The 22,384-nt window shown below is 34.8% G+C and overlaps 1 protein-coding gene across 1 annotated transcript; it reads left to right on the top strand.

Moving 5' to 3' along the window:
• Nucleotides 1-4,543: 4,543 nt before the first annotated feature.
• LOC122016414 (integrin-linked protein kinase 1-like) lies at nt 4,544-21,340 on the top strand. Its single transcript, XM_042573709.1, has 12 exons — nt 4,544-4,946; nt 6,276-6,350; nt 6,461-6,556; nt 11,817-11,902; nt 12,228-12,354; nt 14,938-15,017; nt 15,182-15,244; nt 15,349-15,467; nt 16,436-16,521; nt 17,866-17,981; nt 20,669-20,783; nt 21,173-21,340. Exons 1-12 carry the CDS (start codon nt 4,614-4,616, stop codon nt 21,191-21,193), a joined length of 1,317 nt encoding a protein of 438 aa, XP_042429643.1. The 5' UTR covers nt 4,544-4,613; the 3' UTR covers nt 21,194-21,340.
• The last annotated feature ends 1,044 nt before the right edge of the window (nt 21,341-22,384 follow it).

Raw genomic sequence — 22,384 nt, 5'->3', positions numbered from 1 at the left:
ATTATTCATTAATAAAGTGCATGGGAGAATAGTCCCACATCGGGAATTCTCGATGTGTATTCTCTACTTATTAATGAAGATGTGTTAATGGAGTTAACACAAAAATAAAAGGACAGGTTACCCCTTAGCCCAGGGCGAACAGGTGCTCGCACCTGTGAGCCTGCCACCCGCCACGTGCGCACGTGCGCACGTGCGCAATGGGCGCTTTGTAGGCGCACTTTGCACTTCGCACGTACGCATCGTCGCGAGGAGCATTGAAGAGTAACGATCTGACGGTTTGGGATGAGAGTTGATCTGAAACATCGAATCAATGGATCCAGATCCGATGGCCGATGACAATAGGCGGGATCTGAGGGTCACAACTCCTCAGATCTGATGGATGAGATTGAAGTGGGCTTGGTGAAGGGTTACAACCCTTCAAAATGGATGATCTAGATCGATCCAGCCCTCCAGATGATGGAAAATTCACTCAATCACTCAATCTTCTCTTCTCTTCCTCAAGCATTCATCTCATCTTGTGAATTCAAGAGTCCAAGAAGTCTACTAAAAGGTTCGCTGGTCTCGGAAGTCGGAGTGCTATGATTCCGAGACGTTCGTCGTCGTTGTATCTTGGGAGCGAATTGCAACAATCCGTTAAGCACCGTAATGGAGCAATATCGTTTACGGAGATAGTGTCGAACACTAGCTTCGACGATCAGTTTGCATACTCCAGAAGCTACCCGAGGAACAACATTATACTCTAAAGTGAAAACCAAATAGACAAAGGTGATCGAACTTGAATGGAGATAGTCAATTTTATCCATCTAAATGACCATTAGGTAGCAGAGGCTAGCTAATATTTCATTATTAAGAAAGAAAAGGCACTTGTATGTTAAACAATAGAAGCATCACTTCAAGTTGGGTTTGTTATTCCCGGGTAGCTTATGGAGTATGCAAATTGATCGTCTAGGCTAGTGTTCGACACTATCTCCGTAAACGATATTGCTCCGCTACGGTGCTTAATGGATTGTTGCAATTCGTTCCCAAGATACAACGACGACGAACGTCTCGAAATCGTAGCACTCCGACTTCTCTTGGGCTCTTGAATGTACAAGATGAGATGAATGCTTGAGGAAGAGAAGAGAGGACTCTTGAATGTACAAGATGAGATGAATGCTTGAGGAAGAGAAGAGAGGATTGAGTGAATATTCCATCATCTGGAGGGTTCTATTTATACTGAAAGAAGAGGTTGAGTGTCCTTTGGGTGAGTGGATGTGTTCCTTGGGCTGGATTGATCTAGATCATCCATTCTGAAGGGTTGTAACCCTTCACCAAGCCCACTTCAATCTCATCCATCAGATCTGAGGAGTTCTGACCATCAGATCCCGCCTATTGTCATCGGCCATCGGATCTGGATCCATTGATTCGATGCTTCAGATCAAGTCTCATCCCAAGCCGTCAGATCGTTACTCTTTGTGATCCAACGCTCTAGATCGCATCACAAGCGATCCATCATATCTATTTGATCAACGTTGATCAACGGTAGTCATCCATTCCCTAAGTCAACTGTCCAGTCATCTCCCTTTGCCCACGAGGATGCCGAGCATAAATTTAAGCTCCTCAATGCTCCTCCCTACAAAGGGCCCATTGCGCACGTGGCGGGTGGCGGGCTCATAGGTGCGAGCACCTGCTCGCCCTGGGCTAAGGGGTAACCTGTCCTTTTATTTTTGTGTTAACTCCATTAACACATCTTCATTAATAAGTAGAGAATACACATCGAGAATTTTCGATGTGGGACTATTCTCCCATGCACTTTATTAATGAATAATAAATGTTATTTTGGGCTGACTTTAAACATTAATTTCTCATTCACCCTTAATCGGTTTTGAGCAAATTAATAGTCTAAATCTATCTACGCGAATCGTAGATTTCAATTTTGAAGTCAATTACGACTTTCAACAATTGATGACTTCCTTCTTCAAAATCGTTTTTAGTCTATTTAAGACCCCAATATCTAACAGGGTTTCAAGTGTCAAACAGTACACCAAGAGAAATACTTTAAATTCCTCCAGGTCGATTCAAGAAGGCATTTTGATAGTATCTTATTTACCCTTGAGGCATTGTTTTGTACCAAAAATAAGGACACTTACCAACATTATAAAGTGGCAACGTAGAAAGCTCAATGTTGGTCATAAACTGATAATTTTTCACCTCGGGTGAATGAATTTAGCGTTACTTTTAACATTCCGTATAAGTTTTGACAAACGTGGAAAAGATAGTCAAATGGTGTGAAACATGCTAATTGCTAGGGTTTTAAATTAATCAAATCGAATTGAATAGGTAGAAAAATTTAAGATTTGAATTCGGTTCAAAATAGGTATATTCAAGTTTAAGTTTGATTTGAAGTTCGAAAAATTTAAAATTTTTTGTTCGAGTTCAGTTCGAATTAGGACTCAGGTTCGAATTCGGCTCGAAAGATTCAAACATGTTCGCGAACTATTCAAATTATTATTCGAAAATAGCTACTAGAAAACTCGTAATTTATTTATTTAATATATATTTAACTTATATTAATAAATTAAGGCTCACGAGCGGCTCGTGAACTATCGAACAATAAAATTTGGGTTCAAAAGAAATTCGAACATGTTTGAGTACGATTCAAATTTGATAAATTTAAACACAAATCAAATATTTTTCGAGTCAATTGAGAAACTCGCAAACTAACTCAATTCGTTTGCACCCCGACTAATTGCAAGCAAAAACTTTGATTCGTTTGCACCCCGACTAATTGCAATAAAAAACTTGGAAACGAGTCCAATCAATTCAACAAGCTTACGTGCTCCTCCCAAAACAAACTGTCAATCAATTATCCTAATGATTGATTGTTACCAATCGGATTCTACCGCTGACAATCGATTATTCCTAATTTCAATTTCTTAAAAGTTGAATTCACTTTTTGTCAAGTATCAGTTGACCTTAGTCTATTAAAAATTTCTCTATTTAACATCCAGTCAATTATGATTTATTGAGATTTTTTATTGCCCAGTATTCGATTATCCGTGATCTACCAAGGCTTCTTTACTAAGTGTCCGATTAATCTTTAACTTTGATTTTTTTTTGTCAATTTCATGTTAGACTTCTAATGACCAAGTGCTCGATCCTCTGTGATCCATTTAGATTTTTGTTTGTTAATTTTTCACTAGACTTCTGATCACTAAGTATTCAGTCCTCTGTGATCGACTTGGACATTTTCTTTGTCAATTTCACGTTGAATTTTTTATCATCAAGTATCAGGTCCTTCGTGACCTACTTATATTTTTTCCTTACCAAATTTTCATTGGTCTTTCGATCACCAAATGTCCGGTCCTTTGGTCCTTTGTGATACACATGGACTTTTGATTACTAAATGTTTGGTCCTCTGTGGTACACATAGACTTTCCTTTTATCAACTTTCCGTTGAATTTTGATATCGTCAAGTATTCGATCATTCTTGATATACTCAATTTCTCTCTTATCTATTGAAGCTCAAATTAACCTGAACTTAATTAACTTGGTCAATCTAAATGGAAACATTGAGCCTCTATCATTCCAGAACAATTTACATTCAAAATGAGCTAACTTGAGTTCCATTAACTTAAATCTAATCAAATCTAAGCTAATCTTCGTTACTCTAAACTTGCAAGTCTACATGACAGATTACGCTCGCCCCCAGTGCCCACCATCAACTTGTCCCGAGACTAACACGGAGGAGGTAAATAACAGACGACTACTAATCTTTTGAATAATGACTAACACATAAAAAAGTTATTTATCTCGACTTTACCAAGATTCGAATTATAAATCTCCTGATGATAATATCTCATGTGCTAATCACTAGATCATCTCGAAGGGACCTCGCTTTGTGACACCATGAAATGATAGAAGAAGAATCAACCCAGATTCGGTATAAAAATTAAATTAAAAGGCAGCGAGAAAATATATTAGTATAAAAAAATAACAATTGAAGAAATAAAAGAATAATTATCTGATTTTATTAAAAATGTACCTCCGCTTCGTGACCGTTGATCTTTTCACCTGACCAAATTAAATTGTCGAGGAAAATAATACAATTAAAAAATTTAAATTCTATTAAAAATTATTTAATTTTTATAATTTATTAAAAAAATTATAATTTGTTTTAGTTTTTAAAAGAGTCAATCAAATTTTATTAGAATAATTAGGATTTTATCTTGATTTTTATGTTAATATAATTTTTAATTTCTTGAGAATGAGTAATTTTCCAATTTTCCTCTCATTTATTCATCTGCTGTCCAACATTAAAAAACAATTTACTTAAAAAAAACAATTTCCCTCTAAGACATTTTTGGCAGATTAATAATAACAAAAGTATAAAGGTAAAATAAGGTAAATTTTATTTGTTTAAAATAACAAGAAATCATTTAATTAAAGTAAGTATATTATATCATTAAAAATAAAAAGGCAGTGGATCCCCATTTCTTAAACTGATTCTTTTTATTATCCTTTAAAAATCTTACCTTTTAGTTCACATCCTTTTTTTAAAAAAAAAAAAAAAATCCTTTCTCAATCCTTCTCATTTCATTTCAATTCAATTCAAACCCTCTCTCCAACAAGTGATGGATGCCAAGTCCACAGGCAGATCCCGGAGACAAATTTCCATCATACCAAGAGCAGGAGAAATCATCCCAGACGAAAGCGTCCTCCTCGAATCCTACATTCCGTCTTTTTGTTTGAAAAACCGAAAGGATCTTCTTTTTCTCAGCGTCTTCTATTCAAACATCTCCGGAATTAAGGGTATAATTTCTCACTATGGTGCTAATGTCAACTTCCGCAACAGCACTGGTAGCACCGCCTTGCACATGGCCGCAGCCATGGGTTCAGTTGACGTTGTTGATTGTCTGATAGACTTGGGAGCTATGGTCGACGCGGAGGACGTAGAAGGCAACACGGTGCGTCGCTCATTTTTCAATTACTTGAATGAATTTAATTAGATGCGAACCCTAAACCAAAACCCCAAAACCCTGAAATCTTTCTTTAACTGCTTTGTTCTTGTTTTACTGTAATGGTTTTTCAAGTGGAATCTGATTTTTTTTTTTCGTTTTCAAAATCAGTTTAAATAATTTTATCATTCGCAATTTAGAATCAATAAATTTTGTGTCCGTGTTCTATTCTCTATTTCACACTCATCTACATTTTCTTTTTAATATATTTTTGATATATTTTTGTGATGAAAATTATGTTTTCATGTAGACCTGTATTGTATTTCTTTTAAAGAAAATATATTGAGTTGACAGGTCTTGAGTAAAATAACATGGCACACATTTTGATCTTATAATAATAGTTACTGATAAAGACTGATGATGACTTAAATTTATATCGTGGATTTCCAGTATATTTATTATACATACAAATTTTTCAAAATAAATGTTGTATTGATTATAATTTTAATGAATGTTCTTTTTTGATATTAAGTTATAAACATAATCGATATTGGCGCCAGTGATCAGACTAACAAAGGTAAGCATGTCCCTGACATATAGGTTACCTAACAAAGGTAAGCATGACTGCATGAGGGCAAACTGAAGATAATTTGCAAGGTCTGTGATTCTTCTACAAAAAAAAAAAAAGTAAAAAAGAAAAAAAGATATTGTTGAGGCAAAATGAAATCTTTCCTCAACTGTGAAATGATCAAATATTGTAACAACAACTTTCCCCTGTTGTTTTTTCATAGCAAGAAATATTTTGCTTAAAAAATTATGTTTTTTTTCCCGTTTAGATTGTTTTTTTACCTTACAGATTAAGAGTTTGATTTACACATTTTGTAATACTCTTTGACTTGCTTGTGCTTCCATGCCTGCTTGTCAACCTCTTTGGCATTTTCTATGGTCAAAATAAAGATTTGTTGACATCATAGATTAGGCAAAATGACATTAATGTACTTAGCCCGAACAAGAGACATATATAACAAAACGCACATCCTACATTATCAAATAGTAACCAGTATCATAACTCCAACATATGAATTATTTAAATGACAAGGTAAATAAACTTGTACTCTGAAGACAGAATAGGAAATATAATATAAATATGGTTCAAATGGGCTCGAGTGATGAAGTAATTGCAAAGAGAGACAATACTCAGGTATCAAACATCCTCAGAAGATGGCTGCTGGCAGAGGGTCTTTGTAATATTCATAAGGAAATTGATAATCTACAGATATCAGTAAACTTTTTGTTTTAGTTAATTGAAGTCAATATTCTCACTATTTCTCCTATTAGCCACTTGAAGTAGCATTGAGGTTCAAAAAAGATGAAGTAATCAAGCTTTTGATGAAGCATGGGGCAAAACCTCAGGTATATCATCTAAAAATCATTAATCTCTTTGGTAAGATGAGAATTGAGTTGCCACAATTTTTTTCTTCTTCTGCAAATTTATGGCTTTATTTTTTTTTGGTGCTATGTAGGTTGTTCCTATCCATGATGACATCGCTAACATGTTTTCTGAATGTGAAATTGATCCGAGTGAACTTCATTTTGGAAACAATGTTGACACATCTATGGTATATTTCAGCTCACACCTTCAACTATTGCAACAATTAGCCTTAAATAAAAAGCCACTTTGCTTTTTTTCTTCTCTTTTGTTGATATTGACTAGGTTGTTGTATACAAGTACTCTCTTAGTTTTTGGCTTTAGAATGCTTTTTCTAATTAGCTATCCATGTAAATTGGAGTTGACTAACTATACAAAAGATAATAATTAATGCATAAAAAAAGTATATTAGTCCTCAATCCAACTGCATTGTTCGCTACATAATTTCCTTTCACCATTTGGCACTACTTGTTAGCCTATGTTACCCATACTTGTTTATTGTATAAGATATCAAACATAGATGTGGATCTTATAATGATGTACTAAGGTTAGTTATTCCCCATAATATTTTTTATCTATCATACCAGGAGATAAAGTTTGAGGCATAGAAATAATTTTGAGAAACTCATTGTTAGGCTAAGACAATCATATGCAAAAATGATTTAGTTAATTAGAATAAGCATTACCAATTTACCGCACGTAACTATGCCTAAGATAGACAAGATTCATAAGGAGAAATATCACCAAAGAGGAGAAAGATCAAAGAAGACTAATGGGGATAAACACAAATATGTGTCAAGGTGACAACTTGTCATTGTTGGAGGCTTTACCCCTCCTAAGATTCAAGGAGAACACCACTAATTGAGAGAAAAAGAACATATCATTTATCACTATGTTTAAGGCATCCTTGACCCTAATTAATATTGTTAACAAACAAACATACTGAACTGAAAAATGGCAAGCATACTTAAGTGAAAAAAAGAGGAATAAGACTGAATGATAATTGCCCAATGATGCTTATCTAGATCTGCATCACGGACTTTGATATGCATTAGTCGGAAATTGACCTTAATGGTGATATTTTCCTCAATGGATATTGATCCTGTCCGAGCGCTGAGTCGACGGACGTTGGAGACGTGGCACGCTCTGCTGTCTCCGACTGGTGGTGTAGACCTCCGGCGAACCTGCAAAGAAGCCGAGCCGGGAGGGGTTTCCTGGCGACAGCCCTCCGACGCTCAAGTCAGGCAACGAGAGAGGCAGCGTAATGTGGCTACAGTAAAGATTTGTGCATACCTTTGTCGACATCTGGGGGTCCTTATATAGGACCCCGGGGAGATGCGTGCATGCTTCCCTATGCGTGCACGCTTCCCCAAACATACCTTAACAAGCCTCTGTTAGAAAAGTACCTCTGGCGCCATTCCGCAATCGTCCGAGCATATCCCGGATGTGACGGTGGAAGCTTCCGCCGTATGATCCATTGTACCGCTCGACCGCCAACTCTGCTGCTTGCCGGCGGCAGGCGTCTCGAGGATGATGTTATCCCCTACCTCCTTTGTCCTCTTGCGTTTCCTGTCTGTTCCAGGGTCGAGCGGGTCGGCCGCTCGGCAGACATATCACTTCTACATCGGTCGTATGCTCGGATGAGACTGCTCTTGCCTGTGTTGCCTTGTGCACCGGCCGAACGGACATCCTGCTCGGCCCTTGAAACCCTTTTACCTTGAGCATCGGAAACCCGACCCCTAGTCGGGTTGTCTTTCATTCGGCTCGGGAGGATTCACAGCCGGTCGGCCCGATTCATCCGGTCGACCGGGTCTCAAGGTTGAATCTCTTGACCTTTGACCTCCACGTGTCGTTGACCTTCCGCCAACGAGGGTCCCCCGCCCTTACCACCGGATCAGATACCATTCTCAGGACTCTTTCATGTGCTTGACCAAGTAGTTGAATACATATGACATCAATTGCAGGTTTAAAGTACAAATTACCATGTTTTGTCACTATTTTAATTTCCAACCAAAATGGTATTATTTTAGTACTATGCCAACACTTGATATGCTGTTGTACACTTTAAAGTGTTTTATCATCAACTCAAATGAGATTTTAGTCCATCCATTTGTTTACATACAAATATTAATCAATGGAAAATATAAAATAAGAATTTGTTGAATATTTCAACTTCTCCCTTGAGCTGGCGAATCAAAGTTTTCTATTCCCAGCTTGAATACAATACTGTGAGAACACTTTATTAGATACTCTTTTTTTCTCTTTTTCTGATCTTATCTGTCAGGTCTATTGTCTGGTCTATCTGGTCCTCGATTTTGTGTTTAGTTTATGATTTCTGGGTTATGCTTCTAGGCTGTAGTTTTAGGGTTTTGATTTATGATAACTGGTTTCACGGTTATGGTTTCTGATTTCCAGTTTCAAGGTTCTGGTTTATGTTGATTTTTGTTCTCATTTCTTGGTTCTAATTTCTGTGTTCTAGATTTTGGTTTCTGGGTTATGGTTTATGTTCTGGGGTTCTGTGGTTCTGTGTTTTAGATTTTGTTTTCTGGGTTTTTTGTTCTGTTCTGAATTATGTGGTCAGGGTTTTCATTCCTAGTTCTTGAATTTCTGGTTTCTGGTCTTTGGGTTCTGATTTTATATCTGGATTCTATGTTTGGGGTTATGGATTGTGTGTTCTGGGTTCTAGTTCTTTTCTAGGTTCTCGTTTTATTCGAGGTTCTATTTCTTTTTTAGATTTTATTTCTGTTCTGGGTACTAAATCTGTTATGGGTTTTGGTTCTGGTTTTGATCTGAATTCTAGATTCTGATTCTGGTTTCTGTTCTTGGTTGAGTTTCTGATTTTATTCTAGGTTCTTTTCTATCTTTTTAGGAGGATGCAGAACTTGGTGGCAAGCCTTACAAATGGGCTGATTCGGACCTGGCCGGATCTGGTTCTGTTTGCTGGATGGGTAAAAGGAAATAGGCAAAAATTGAGAATGGACGAGAATAGGCAATTAATGATGGTGGTGCAACAAAACAACAAAAAATGAAGATGACAATAAATGAGCAGAGGATGCAGTGGAGGAAACAATGTGTGATGATAAGGAGAGAAGGAGATACAAAATCATAATGATGAAACTAATTATTCTAACTTGGATAGTGGTAGATTTCAATCAAAGAAAGATAGCAAGGATTTCGGTGGCTATGGTTGACAAAATATAAGAAGAGAAGAACAAAAAGGAAAGTTGAAGATAATTTTACTGCAAAAGAAGATAATAAATTCTATGCTTAGAAATATCTACTTGGTAGTAGAAATAAAAAGAAAAAAGGACATATAATTGGTGACATAAAAGAAGATAGAATAGAGTAGAATAAATAATTGATAAGGAAGATATCATCGATATTATTGGAAAATAGGATATGTGGGAGACATTAGTTTTCCTGGCGAACAAGCGACTTTGAGGTGTAGTAGACAAGATTCTTGTGGAGGCATTGACGTCTGTGATCTATGACTTAGAGAAACAAGATTAGCTCTGGTACCGTGTCTTAAATTGGAAAAATTAACTCTCAAATTAATGAGGCAACTAATACATAGGATTCTAACACTTTTATATATTGATGACACTAATTCTTCCTAATAAAATTTTCTGATATAAGTAAACAAATTTATCGAAAAACTAAACTAACTCTTTTGAAAATTAATAAAGATAGCTAAGCTATTATATTTTTCCTACACTTTCGAGAAATTTAATAAGAATTTGTTTAATATTTCAACATTTACTAATACCCAATTGGTTTTGTGCATTGAATGTGTTTATTATTTTGTGGCATCCTAATTAAGATTTACCGTTTAAATTTTTATGATTCAAATTAAAAGATACACCCAAGACATCTACGGATAAATATTTTTTGACTAATTGAAAGTTGGACTTAAATTGACATAAACAGAAATTTGAAACGTGAATAAACGTAGGTACTGAATATGAATGCATATTGATTTCTCTCTCTTCTCTTTTATGGTGTTTCATTTCTTTGTGATACTACAATAACAACCAAGTCTTATCTCATTAGTGGGGTCTGCTAAAATTAAAGGATGTTCTCTTGGCTGGTTTTGGATAGTATTGACCTAGACTAACCTACTCTTAATCTGAATTAAGTGCAACAAAAACTATGTTGCCATTGTCGACGTAGTGACATTTATTGGTTGGGCTGGGGGCCACAACAAGATGGTTCAGCTGTGCCTCCAATCAATTTGAAACCTTGTGCATAACCTTGTACCTTTTGTGTAAGTTTTGCTACAAGTCATTTATGTTGCATAATATTCTATGAATATCTATTACTTTATTCAGACTTGACCGATGCATAATATGCTACAACTGATATTCCCTGCATCTAATATCAGTTCAATTGAGATGGATGTTCGTTGATGTGTAGAGAATATATTTGCTATTACCAAAATGAAACTTACTATTTGTTTGGGCTAGAAAATTTCAAATTTTATGTTGGAAACTATCTGCTAAATTATATTGGTCCATAAACTCCATATTTTTCATAAAGATAGCTAAGCTATTATATTTTTCCTACACTTTCGAGAAATTTAATAAGAATTTGTTTAATATTTCAACATTTACTAATACCCAATTGGTTTTGTGCATTGAATGTGTTTATTATTTTGTGGCATCCTAATTAAGATTTACCGTTTAAATTTTTATGATTCAAATTAAAAGATACACCCAAGACATCTACGGATAAATATTTTTTGACTAATTGAAAGTTGGACTTAAATTGACATAAACAGAAATTTGAAACGTGAATAAACGTAGGTACTGAATATGAATGCATATTGATTTCTCTCTCTTCTCTTTTATGGTGTTTCATTTCTTTGTGATACTACAATAACAACCAAGTCTTATCCCATTAGTGGGGTCTGCTAAAATTAAAGGATGTTCTCTTGGCTGGTTTTGGATAGTATTGACCTAGACTAACCTACTCTTAATCTGAATTAAGTGCAACAAAAACTATGTTGCCATTGTCGACGTAGTGACATTTATTGGTTGGGCTGGGGGCCACAACAAGATGGTTCAGCTGTGCCTCCAATCGATTTGAAACCTTGTGCATAACCTTGTGCATAACCTTGTACCTTTTGTGTAAGTTTTGCTACAAGTCATTTATGTTGCATAATATGCTATGAATATCTATTACTTTATTCAGACTTGACCGATGCATAATATGCTACAACTGATATTCCCTGCATCTAATATCAGTTCAATTGAGATGGATGTTCGTTGATGTGTAGAGAATATATTTGCTATTACCAAAATGAAACTTACTATTTGTTTGGGCTAGAAAATTTCAAATTTTTATGTTGGAAACTATCTGCTAAATTATATTGGTCCATAAACTCCATATTTTTCATTATTTTAACATGTACCTAACAATGTCTTTCCTCTTCATTTACCAATATTTTCTAGGAAATGAGTGTACAAGCAGAATGGCTCAAACTTCCTGTCACTGTTAAAAATTTCGGTGTAGACTCAACAGCCAAAGCGGATAAACTGTGGGTTATTCTTCTGTTTGTAGATATTTTGATATATGCACTGTTCACTTTCTAGACTCATTACATTTGTGCTTTGGTTAGTTTTTTCAATCCAGATTTAGTTGCACTTAACTGTTAGAAACACTTTAGAAAAGAAAAACTGAAAATTTCAATCCAAATCCATTCACACTTTTTCATGGGGTTGTCACCATTGTTTTTGTAGTCTAAATCTTTCTGGTTTGTATATTGAATACATTAGCAGATTTTCTTAAAAGTTTGGACAGTCAATCTTCTCAAAAATGAAAAGTCATTTTGTTTCTGATTTGGTCTTGCACATCTTTTGCAGAAGGGCGTTCAGAGATGAAGTTATCGTGCTTCAACAAATACGACATCCAAACATTGCTCTGTTCTTCGGTGTTGTTGCTCAAAGTCATCATTGCCCAATGATGATTGTCACTGAATATTTTCCCAAGGTTTTTTTCCCTAACAGTAAAATAAACTTCTTGAGGTTGTCCTTGTAACATTACCTATTTTTCCCATGCACTTATTTTTTTTTACTCTTCTATATGTCTACCTATATTGAAATAGCCTAAGTCCTAATATTTTCTTAGAATGAATCTAATTCTAAGCTTGATTTGGAAAAGATTGTCTATGTGTGATACGGCGTATTAGGGCTGGTCCATCTGGATGAGGTGGCGGTCCAAGTCAAGGATAGGGGCAGTCAAATTCCAGTTGACGTGGTAAGGGAATACAGGAAGGAAGCAGAGCGGCCCAAAGACCGCTCGGAATGGTCTCAAGCCGATCAGTCTAGAGAACAGTCATATATATAGTCATATCAATAGGCTAAGTTCCGCCTTGCCATCCCGAGTGGATCAGGGGCCCAATCAGGCCAATGGCCGCTCGGGTGTGCACTTGGCCCGAGTCACCAAAGTTTCCAGCGGCTGATGGGGTTAAGCCTTGAAGCCGATCAGACAGTTAGTTCAGCTTATTACAGAATCGTTAGTATCCGATCAGAGATTCCAAGGACCGCTTGGCTACCCCTTAGATTCATGACCTCCAATATTGAGTCGAGAGGCCACTTAGGTATACAGCACAGTTCAGTAGCAGACAGAACTACAATACCCACCGAGCAGGCCTTAGGGCAAGTCAGAAGTCCAGAGCATCGATACAGGGTTTCCACTATCAGAGCGACCGACCCTATAGCCGATTGAACAACTGGATCATAATCTATCACCAAGTAAATTTGCAGTATTAATCCGACTAGTCCCTAGGCTGGTCGGATGGCAAGTGCACAGCTCATTCTACAGGAGCAAGATTCACCATATCCGATCAACCGGTCTATACCCGGTCGGCTAACCAGAGTCATTGAACTTCCCAATAGCAAACCGCCGGGTTCTTAGACCGATTGGACTTGTTAAGCGCAAAGCTATCAGAGCCTATCTTACTAATCCAACAGGTGTGAAGGTCGATCGGACCTTTCGAGGGTAACATTGTCAGAAAATCATAACTGCCCGTCAGAACGACAGGTATTTGTCAGAGAATATTTTGCTAGTATAACAGGTGTTAGTTATAGAACCTTCCTATACTAGGATGAGTCTCTACGGCATATTCTAACACCCGACATTCCCTGACACCTCATCACGATATGACCGTGAGGGATGTTATAAAAAGGGGGGTCCTCTCCATTGACAAGGTATGCATACACATCTACTCACACCCACGCTTGATTCTTAGTACTAGCTATGATTCATCTTCTCCACCAGCTACCTGACTTGAGCGTCGGGGTGCCTACGCCAGTGACCCTTTCCTTGGCCCGGTCGCTAGTGTTTTCTTTAGTTTTCTCTGTGATATGCAGGCCAGCATCTCAGTGGAGTTTTCTTCTTGGAAGTCTTCCAGCGGTCAACTAGGAAGCCACGTCATCTGCCTAGTAATCATCTCCGGTTTCAGACAGGATCAATGTGATTGTATGATCCAATGTTTGGCCTTAGATGTTGTTAATCAAATATTGCATTGTGAGTTGGAATTTTAGGACCCTGTGGGTATGTCAAGCCTTAGTTGGAGGATATTGTAAGTTTTTTTATTCATTCTTCATGGATTGTTATGGACTGATGAAAGAGATTTACAATTTTAGGTGAGTGGACAGTATTGTCTTAAAAATATCCTACATAAGGCATCTTTGCTGTCCCATAAGTCTATGTATTTAGGGGCCAAATTTTGTTTGCTTATGACCCATAAGTAGAATGAAGGAAAAACCAGTCCGTAGCTTGTTATACTCCAAGTTTTGTGCAAACTAATATTGACTTGATTAAAGTACATTTGATAAATGGACAAAACAATAAACATGTTCTAGGTATGCTTAGTTCAACATATAAACTTTCATTTATATGGCTGTAGATAACATGCATTGCTATATGCTAGCTTTATTTTGATCCATATGCAAAATATTTCCTTTCAAAATATAAATTGCTTAGCATGATTAATTTGTTTGTAAAATAATCAATATAGGTTTTATTATTTATAGATTTCTTAGGTTGTTTTGTTTTTAATTTCCCTTGGGTTATCAGTATATTTCATATATCAGTTTGTTTAAATTAAAGAGCTCTTTCTCCCTTCTGATCGTATTATTTAGCCTGATTTTTGTTTGCATTCCATCTTCTGCCAAATCTGTTTGATAATATCATTTTTGGATCTGTTTGGCAACATCCACTGATCCTTGTGGAAGACAATGCCTACTGTTTTTTTATTGAAACCTTCATCTTAGCAATTGGAACTTGCTGCTAAGGAAGGCAGTCAAGAGTTTAGTCCAACATATGATGTTCTAGGTTTAGAGATTGTCAGTTCTATATTTGCTATGTGATAGTAGTCAAACTAAAAAGGCTGGCTTTTCTTTTTCACAATTAAACAAATATTGCTCTTCTATGTGAAGAATTTGGTTGATGCCGTTCATTAGAATGGTTGTTAGGATGTTAAAAACGTAGCATGTTTTAAAAAAAGTTCGGTTTGCTTCATTTAATTTAATATGCATTTCAGATTATTCACTTTTCCTCCATCTGCAGGGAAATTTTCGGGATTATCTCAGAGAAAATAAATCTCGGAAGCCGCTATTAGCAGTTCAATTTGCACTTGATATTTCAAGGTCTATTCACTTTTTTTATGTTATTATCCTTCATTCCGCATAGACTGTTTAGTGATGTCAATAAAGCATGCATGTTCCTCATGATACATCCTTCATCTTACTGAACTTAGTTTTTTTCCTTTTAAATTGAGTGTAACCTAGGCTTTCTTGAAAAACTTTCTTAGAGGGATGAACTACTTACATGAGCACAAATCTGAAGCTATAATCCATCGTAATCTTGAACCAGCGTAAGTTTGCATATATTTTCATAATTTTTCGCTGTCAAACTTGTAAACTTATCCTAGCATCCGCAAGTCTTCTCTATTATCTATATTTCATTGTAATGTTTCAGAAATATTTTAATGGATGATGCTGAGAATTTGAAAGTTGGAAACTTCAGTGCCAGTAAGCTGTTAAAAGAGTCAGAGAGCCTAAAAGAGAGACGTCCATATTCAACTCTAGGCATCAATTGTGAGTGCTGAAATGTTTCGTTATGTTTCTTAATTTCATTTTTAATGTGCTAATCACAGTTTGTGTGCAAAGGAAAAGTATGATCATGCCAACCTGGATCATGAATAATATAAGTTGCATTAGTTATGCAACACCTATTCTCAGTTTTATGTGCAAAAGAAAAATACAGCTGGCAACATGGCCATGAATAATAAGTTGCATTAGCTATGCAATACCCATTCACAATTGATATGCTCCGTCTATTAGATTATGTTCTTCCTACAAACCTATTGCCCATGCTTTCAAGTGATGATCAGTTATCAAGGTCGAAACATATTGTTCTAATTGCCAAGCAACATGAGCAAATGTTGTGAGATCCTTGTTTACACAGTTTCAGGAATACTTTACCAATACTAGTCAGAACCAATTAAGATAAGAAGATTCTCTTCTTATGATTTGTTCTTTGATTTTGTCTACCAATCCTTCAATACTATCTATTAATCATGGGAATAAATAATTGCTAATAAGACAAAGGAGGGGAAGAGATGCACTAATAGAGCATCAATGGTAGCAAAGAGGAGTAATGAGAGTGATATAAACTTAGATGTGCAAAAGGTGTAGTCATTAGTAGATGCTTTTATATTCTTGTAACTTGTAGTTTTTTTAAACTTGCTATAAGTTTATATTTGGAGGGAAACAAACTCTGTGGAAGGAGATTATAGAATTAAAACTCATTTGAGTTGATTTAAAATACTTTGAATTGTGTCGATGCATGTTGAGTATCAACATAGTACCAAAACCATGCGTTCCTATTGGAGATCAAACTTCTGTCTCAGAAATGGTATTTTATACTTTTTTAGGACAAAGCATGTGGAATAAATAATAAGTCTTGTTGGTTCACAATCATTAAATTACAACTTTGTTGCGTCATTTTACTCTTAAAGTTTTAGTTTATAGCTTTATTAGATTTTGTGGCTGACCACATGCAGGCAGGTATATGGCACCAGAACTTTTTTGCAATGAGGACTACACTACAAAAGTAGATGTCTTCTCATTTTCTTTGGTACTACAGGAGGTAAATACTTTTTTTATTTTTTTAATTTGCTTGAAAGTGAATATGCCACTCTTGGATATATGACTTTGCGAGCAAGTAATAGGTAAATTTTCTTAAAAGTAAAGTGGTTCAGGGTCCAAATTTCTATTTTGATTATCTCTTGTACTCTTGTTATAAAACCTAATTTATTTGCCAATTTTTTGAGATCCTAATGATCATAGAACCTATAAAACATACCATATTTCATTGTTCATTCAATCTACCAATTATACAATTCTTGTTCTTTAATTTTTTTCCCATCAGATTGCCGATAGAGGCACATAACCATGTGTTGTGTCAAATGATATCAGAGCCACACTTGTGTTTTTGCATGATGGTGGGGGACCAAAGCATAGAAAGGAATGATATTCATTAAAAGTGGTGTATGCCCTTATCACAAGATTCACCAGTTTAGAAACAGATTCTTTATTACAATGTGAGAGATTGTAGGAGCTCTATCTATCCTTCCATCATCTACACTATCCATCTACTTATCTTGCCACATCTCCACTTTCAATATTGTTGCACTACCGACACCACAACTATCAACCAACTGCGGTTGGGTTGCACTAATCAATTACCTATTGATCATTGTTATGAGATAAAAAACACCTGATAGAATGTCAATTTCAAGTTTAACTAAGAAATAATTGCTTAATAGCCTATCTTTTTTAGGAATTATTTGGCATTCCATCAATCTTGTTATTGAATGCAAAAGAATAGATGTAGTCAATAGATAATTTGATGACTAAAGGAGAATGACATTGTTAGAAAAAGTGCTAACCTTGCAAGGTTCAACATTTATAATCCCCCAAAAGAATAAGACGGAATGTGTTATCTAAATGGTTGCTCTACCCTTTGTACTCTCTCGATGTTCACTTTAAGCATTTATAATTTATTCTTAAGAAACTTCAATAGGAAAGGTGTATTTTAATGTCAAGAAAATTTTATTTTCACAACTCCAAATGCTCTTCCTCAAGCAATTACTTTTAGCCAAGATATTTTCACAGATCATTACAAAAGTAATGTATTTCAGGATTATGTTGAACTTTATTAAGGAAGCTCAAGGCTTCTAAGTTCTTGTTACTTAATAAGCATTTTATTAAAAAGTAGTACCATCACAACTTCGGTAGTAACCTGTCTTATAAAGCTAGATCCATTTGATGGAGTCTGTTTCTAGCCCTATATCTATATATATACTCGAACTATTTGAGGTATGGCTATTTGAGACTATGTCTATGGACTAACTCACCGGTTAGTTTTATCTATATGATCTTTTTCAAATTTCACTAACATGTTTTTTTCAATATCATTGGCCTTTTCTAGATGATTGAAGGTTGTCCTCCTTTTCCTAGTAAACAAGATTTGGAAGTTGCACAGACCTATGCTGAAAATCTGAGACCGCCTTTCAGAGCATCAACATATGCTTATGGATTAAGAGAGTGAGTCATTCCTTATTATTTTGTAGTTCAATTAGTATATTTGCTTTTTCATAAATTGTGAACTTTGATTCAAATTTACTAATGCTGATAACATTTGTTTAGATTTTGACTGTAAAATCATTGGCATGCCATTTAATACATTAGCTTTTTTGAATGATGACTGATAAGTTATTCCTTTGTAGAAAATTTTCTTGCGGTCTCATGCAAAAAAAAAAAATTGTGATTTGGAGGGTTTTGGTACGGATGCATTAATGTCAACTACTATTGGTGTTCCTTTATTTCTCTTTTTCTTCCATCGAGACTTTTGGGAAAATATGCTCTTGAATTACCCAATTGTAACAGCTGATGTTTGCATGTAATGTGTTAGATTTGCATCTATTTTTTTCCTCAAGCCTGGTAGCATTTATTGGTTAAAAGCAAAAAAAGGTTATATTCTCTTTTAGTTTAGTCTATTTTATGAATTATATGATATCTTCATGATTAGATACTTTATTCATAAAACTGAAAAATGAGAGACCTGATTCTCTTAAAATAACTGCAGAAGTAACAATCAGGTAATTTCATGGTAGTGTTTAGAACATGCTAACGGGTATGTTAGAGACATTGTTTTACCAACTAAGCTACTAGTATGTTTGGCAGCATGCCATTTCTCTTGGGCTAAATTTGTTTCTTTAAATCAATAAATCCTCATTTTAGACATGATTTAGCTATAATTCAGGGAAAATTTGTAAGCTTACTATGGAGGTAATGAAGAAAATTAGCAAGAATCATTGGTATGATGTAGGTTTAAGTTGTGTATGGACATTCAAGAGGGATGCCATTTCTAAGTTCTATGCATTCCTTCAGAATATGTTAACTAGCCTTATGCGTTGTTTGCCTTTCTCATTATCATTCTCATCTTCATCAAGTTTGTGTCATTCCATTTTCATGAACTCTATACTGAGGCAAATCATGCAAAATTTTTAGTCCCATCAAACTGAGGTTGTTGGCTAGATGGAATATACTCTATGATTGTAAAGTTTTCATAAAAAGATACAATATTCTATTATTTGGTAAAGACAATTGAGGTTCAAATATAGAATATTCTTGAATTGTGAAAAAAATATTTAATGAGCCACAATTGGGAAGGATATCAAAATTGGTATTTTCATTTGAGGAAATAGAAAGGTCAAGGGCTGATTGGAATACATTAACAAAGCAGGTAAGAGAAAGCTGCAGGCATGTACTAGGAGCAGTGCAGGAAATGAAATTTTTGGTATACCAAATATTGCATATTCTTATCTTAGTTACAGCTTCATAGCTACTTGTCAATGTGTAAATGTGATTGTTTCTTTCATTCTAAAGCATTCAAATCCAAAAACTTTACCCCATCTGTGGTTTCCTTCTCTGGGTAAGCAGCTAGGAATTATTGAGGAGTGTCTACAACAACAACAATTCAGTTTTTATCCCACTAAATGGGGGCTATATGTATCATCCTACACCATTGGACTCGATCCCCTGCTATATCTTTATCTATATTTAAATTAATTTTATTATATTTTATCATTGCTAACCAAGTCTTCTTTAGTCCTTTCATCCTCAATTAACATGTGTATTTATCATAGTTTCATATCGCTTAATTAGGATATTTATTGGTCGCTTAAGTACATGCACATACCATCTTAAACTCTCAATAGGTGTAACCATAACTTTCTTTTTAATATTCTCATTTCTTATCTATTGATTCTCGTATGTCTACACATCTACTTTTTGGTATTCTTATCTTTGTGACTCTCATCTTCTACTCTTATGCTCGTTTCATAACATAACATTCAGCTCTATAAGGAGTGTTTTTGTAAATAGAAACAAATTGTCTGCAAATAGGAACAAATTGTGTATTCATGAGAGGAGGTGCTTCCATTTAAGTGAAATTGTCTCCTCTGCTTATGTACATCAAGTGCCTAATGAGTTGAGTTATGATAAATTCCCATAAGATGTAGAAAACTCCTTGACAATGGAGAGTAATAGTTGAGCAGTGTCACTCTCACCCAAAGGTCAGCAAACATCATACCTTGAGAGGTGTTTGTATCCCCATTGTTGATGACACTGTGAAGCCATTTGCAGATCAAAGATGGCTCTCAAATCTGAATGACATAAAGCTAGTTAGTCTACATGTCATTTTAAAGAGAGGAACATATTGAAGGAAGCTGTGGTGATGTCAAGATGGAGACTAGATTGTTTTAGATGTATATTAAAAATATAAATATTGATCTTTTTCTTAAGAGCTCAAACTAGGATAGGTTTTTAACTAATCAGTGGTATTAAAACAAGGTTTTAGGTTCAAATCATGCCTATGAAAATACTATGTCATTACTTTGTGTTAGGTTTGGAAAACTATACCTCAACACATAAAAGGGAGAATATAAAGTATATAGATATAAAGTTTGTTCCTTTTCTTAACAATTTAAGCTTTTGGAGCAAGCCAACTTCAGCAAGATGTGGCTGTCTTTGTTGAATATTTCAGTTGTTAGTTATTGTCATTCTACGTAAGTTTTTTGATTGTCGGTTGCATCTCTTGTTTGTGCCATGCATTTGCAAGTGTGTGCAAAGACAGATGCAAAAAGGTGACCTTTCTGTAATACATATTGAAATCGGTTGCTTTTTATCGCAAGGGTTGGTTAGGTAACATATATGATCTTTTCCTTTAGGTTAATTGAGCATTGTTGGATGAGAAATCCAGCTGATAGACCGACATTTGGAGAGATTATTCAGCGTTTGACAGATATTGGAGATAAAATTGTTCTCAACAGCCCACAAAAGAAGGTAAGTTTCTTAATTGTCTACTTAGCCTATCTAAGTTTCTGTTCTTTTAATACACTGACATATTTCAAATTTTCTGTTTATTTTGCCACTTGTTGCGCAAAGTTGAAACTAAAAATATGTTATTTTTTCTCTGCTCTCTGTATTTTTGGTACTAATTATGTTGTTTCCGAAATATTTGATCCTTTTCTATTTAGTGTGGGCACAAAGGTTGAAAGTATTAGTCTTCTCCAATGCATAAACCTATACATGTATTCTGTGTTGCATATAGTTAAACAGAAGTATGGCTTTGCAAATAACAAATTTCGTTGACCATTTTAGTTTTATCATCAATATATTTTTCTTTTGCTTGGTAAACCTAACTCTAGGCTTTCTGTCTTTTCCCTTACCAGGTGGGACGACTACTTAACTAAAATTCATAAGAAAGCTCAAGAGATTCAGCCAATGGATTGTCCAAGCGATTCAAATTCATCTCATCATTAGTTCGTTTTGATATTACTGCTGCTTTGATTGGTGTGATTTGCTTTGATGTAAATGCCTTAAAAGTCTCTAATTTTCATTAATATCTCCTCTACATGATAATAATAATAATAATAATAATAATAATAATAATAATAATAATAATAATAATAATAATAATAAATCTATTGAAATTTTAGAAACATTTTGTGCCAGATGGTTGGCTTCATTAGCAAATTAATAATAACCAAAGCAAAATTTTAAAAGGGGAAAAATGTAAATTTTATTTCTGTAAAATAAGTCATTTAATTAAAATGAATAAATTCTTTTTAATAAAAAATAAGCGAGCCATTGAAGGTGAATGATTACCATAATTTTTGTAAGACAGATTGTGCATCTTCATTTCAAGCCCATAAATTTATTGAGCTGGAAAGTCAGCTAAACAAATTGTAAGTCGTCTAATAATTTGGACACTTGTGAGAGTAAATAGTTCGATCCTAGTGGTAAATTATAGGTTGTTACTAGTCTGAATAGTTGAATAACGTATGAAAAAAAATAGGTATTTGATTATTTGTCGAGATTTGACTTCCAAATTTTATGATAATAATATCATCATATGTTAATCAATTGCTTATCTCAAGGGACAATAATTTGGACACTTGTTTCTAGGGATGACAATATGTAAAATTTCATATCATCTGTACCCATCCTCATTTATTATATCCATTTTCTTATTAATTCTCATACTAATCGGGTATTTGACTTTCATATACATACTCGTCGGAGCATCAGATATTCATATTCTACTCATTATCCTATTACTACTTACTATTCTTTTTTAAAAAATAAAAATAAAAATAAATTATTTAAATATACTTGTTTGCTCTCTCCCGTCTCGTATTCTTTTGATCGGGTGAGCATTTCTCGTGAAAAAAAAAAGATATGTGTTGGTAACGGGATAAAGTGGCAAACTAATGAAGCGCTTGGTTTGAGTCATTTTCATTTTTATTTTTAGAAAACTGTATTTTCCAGATTTTTGAAAAATGACTTTATAGTATTTTCCATTTAAAATACTCTAACTTTACAAAAAATGAGTTTGGAAAATGAAAACCAAACATTATTTTTCAGAAAACAAACTAACTAAA

This window comes from Zingiber officinale, chromosome 1A (genome assembly GCF_018446385.1).
Source record: "Zingiber officinale cultivar Zhangliang chromosome 1A, Zo_v1.1, whole genome shotgun sequence".
In the NCBI taxonomy this organism is placed as follows: Eukaryota; Viridiplantae; Streptophyta; class Magnoliopsida; order Zingiberales; family Zingiberaceae; genus Zingiber; species Zingiber officinale.
Note: the sequence above shows the minus strand (reverse complement) of the source record. Positions and strands in the feature narration are given on the sequence as shown.

What these genes read in the sequence shown, in the direction of transcription:
- LOC122016414 (XM_042573709.1), top strand. Translation starts at nt 4,614, where the DNA reads ATGGATGCCAAGTCCACAGGCAGATCCCGGAGACAAATTTCCATCATA. An exon ending in TTCAACTCTAGGCATCAATT is followed by an intron (nt 15,468 to 16,435) that starts GTGAGTGCTGAA and finishes GACCACATGCAG; the next exon opens with GCAGGTATATGGCACCAGAA. An exon ending in TTTCTTTGGTACTACAGGAG is followed by an intron (nt 16,522 to 17,865) that starts GTAAATACTTTT and finishes GGCCTTTTCTAG; the next exon opens with ATGATTGAAGGTTGTCCTCC.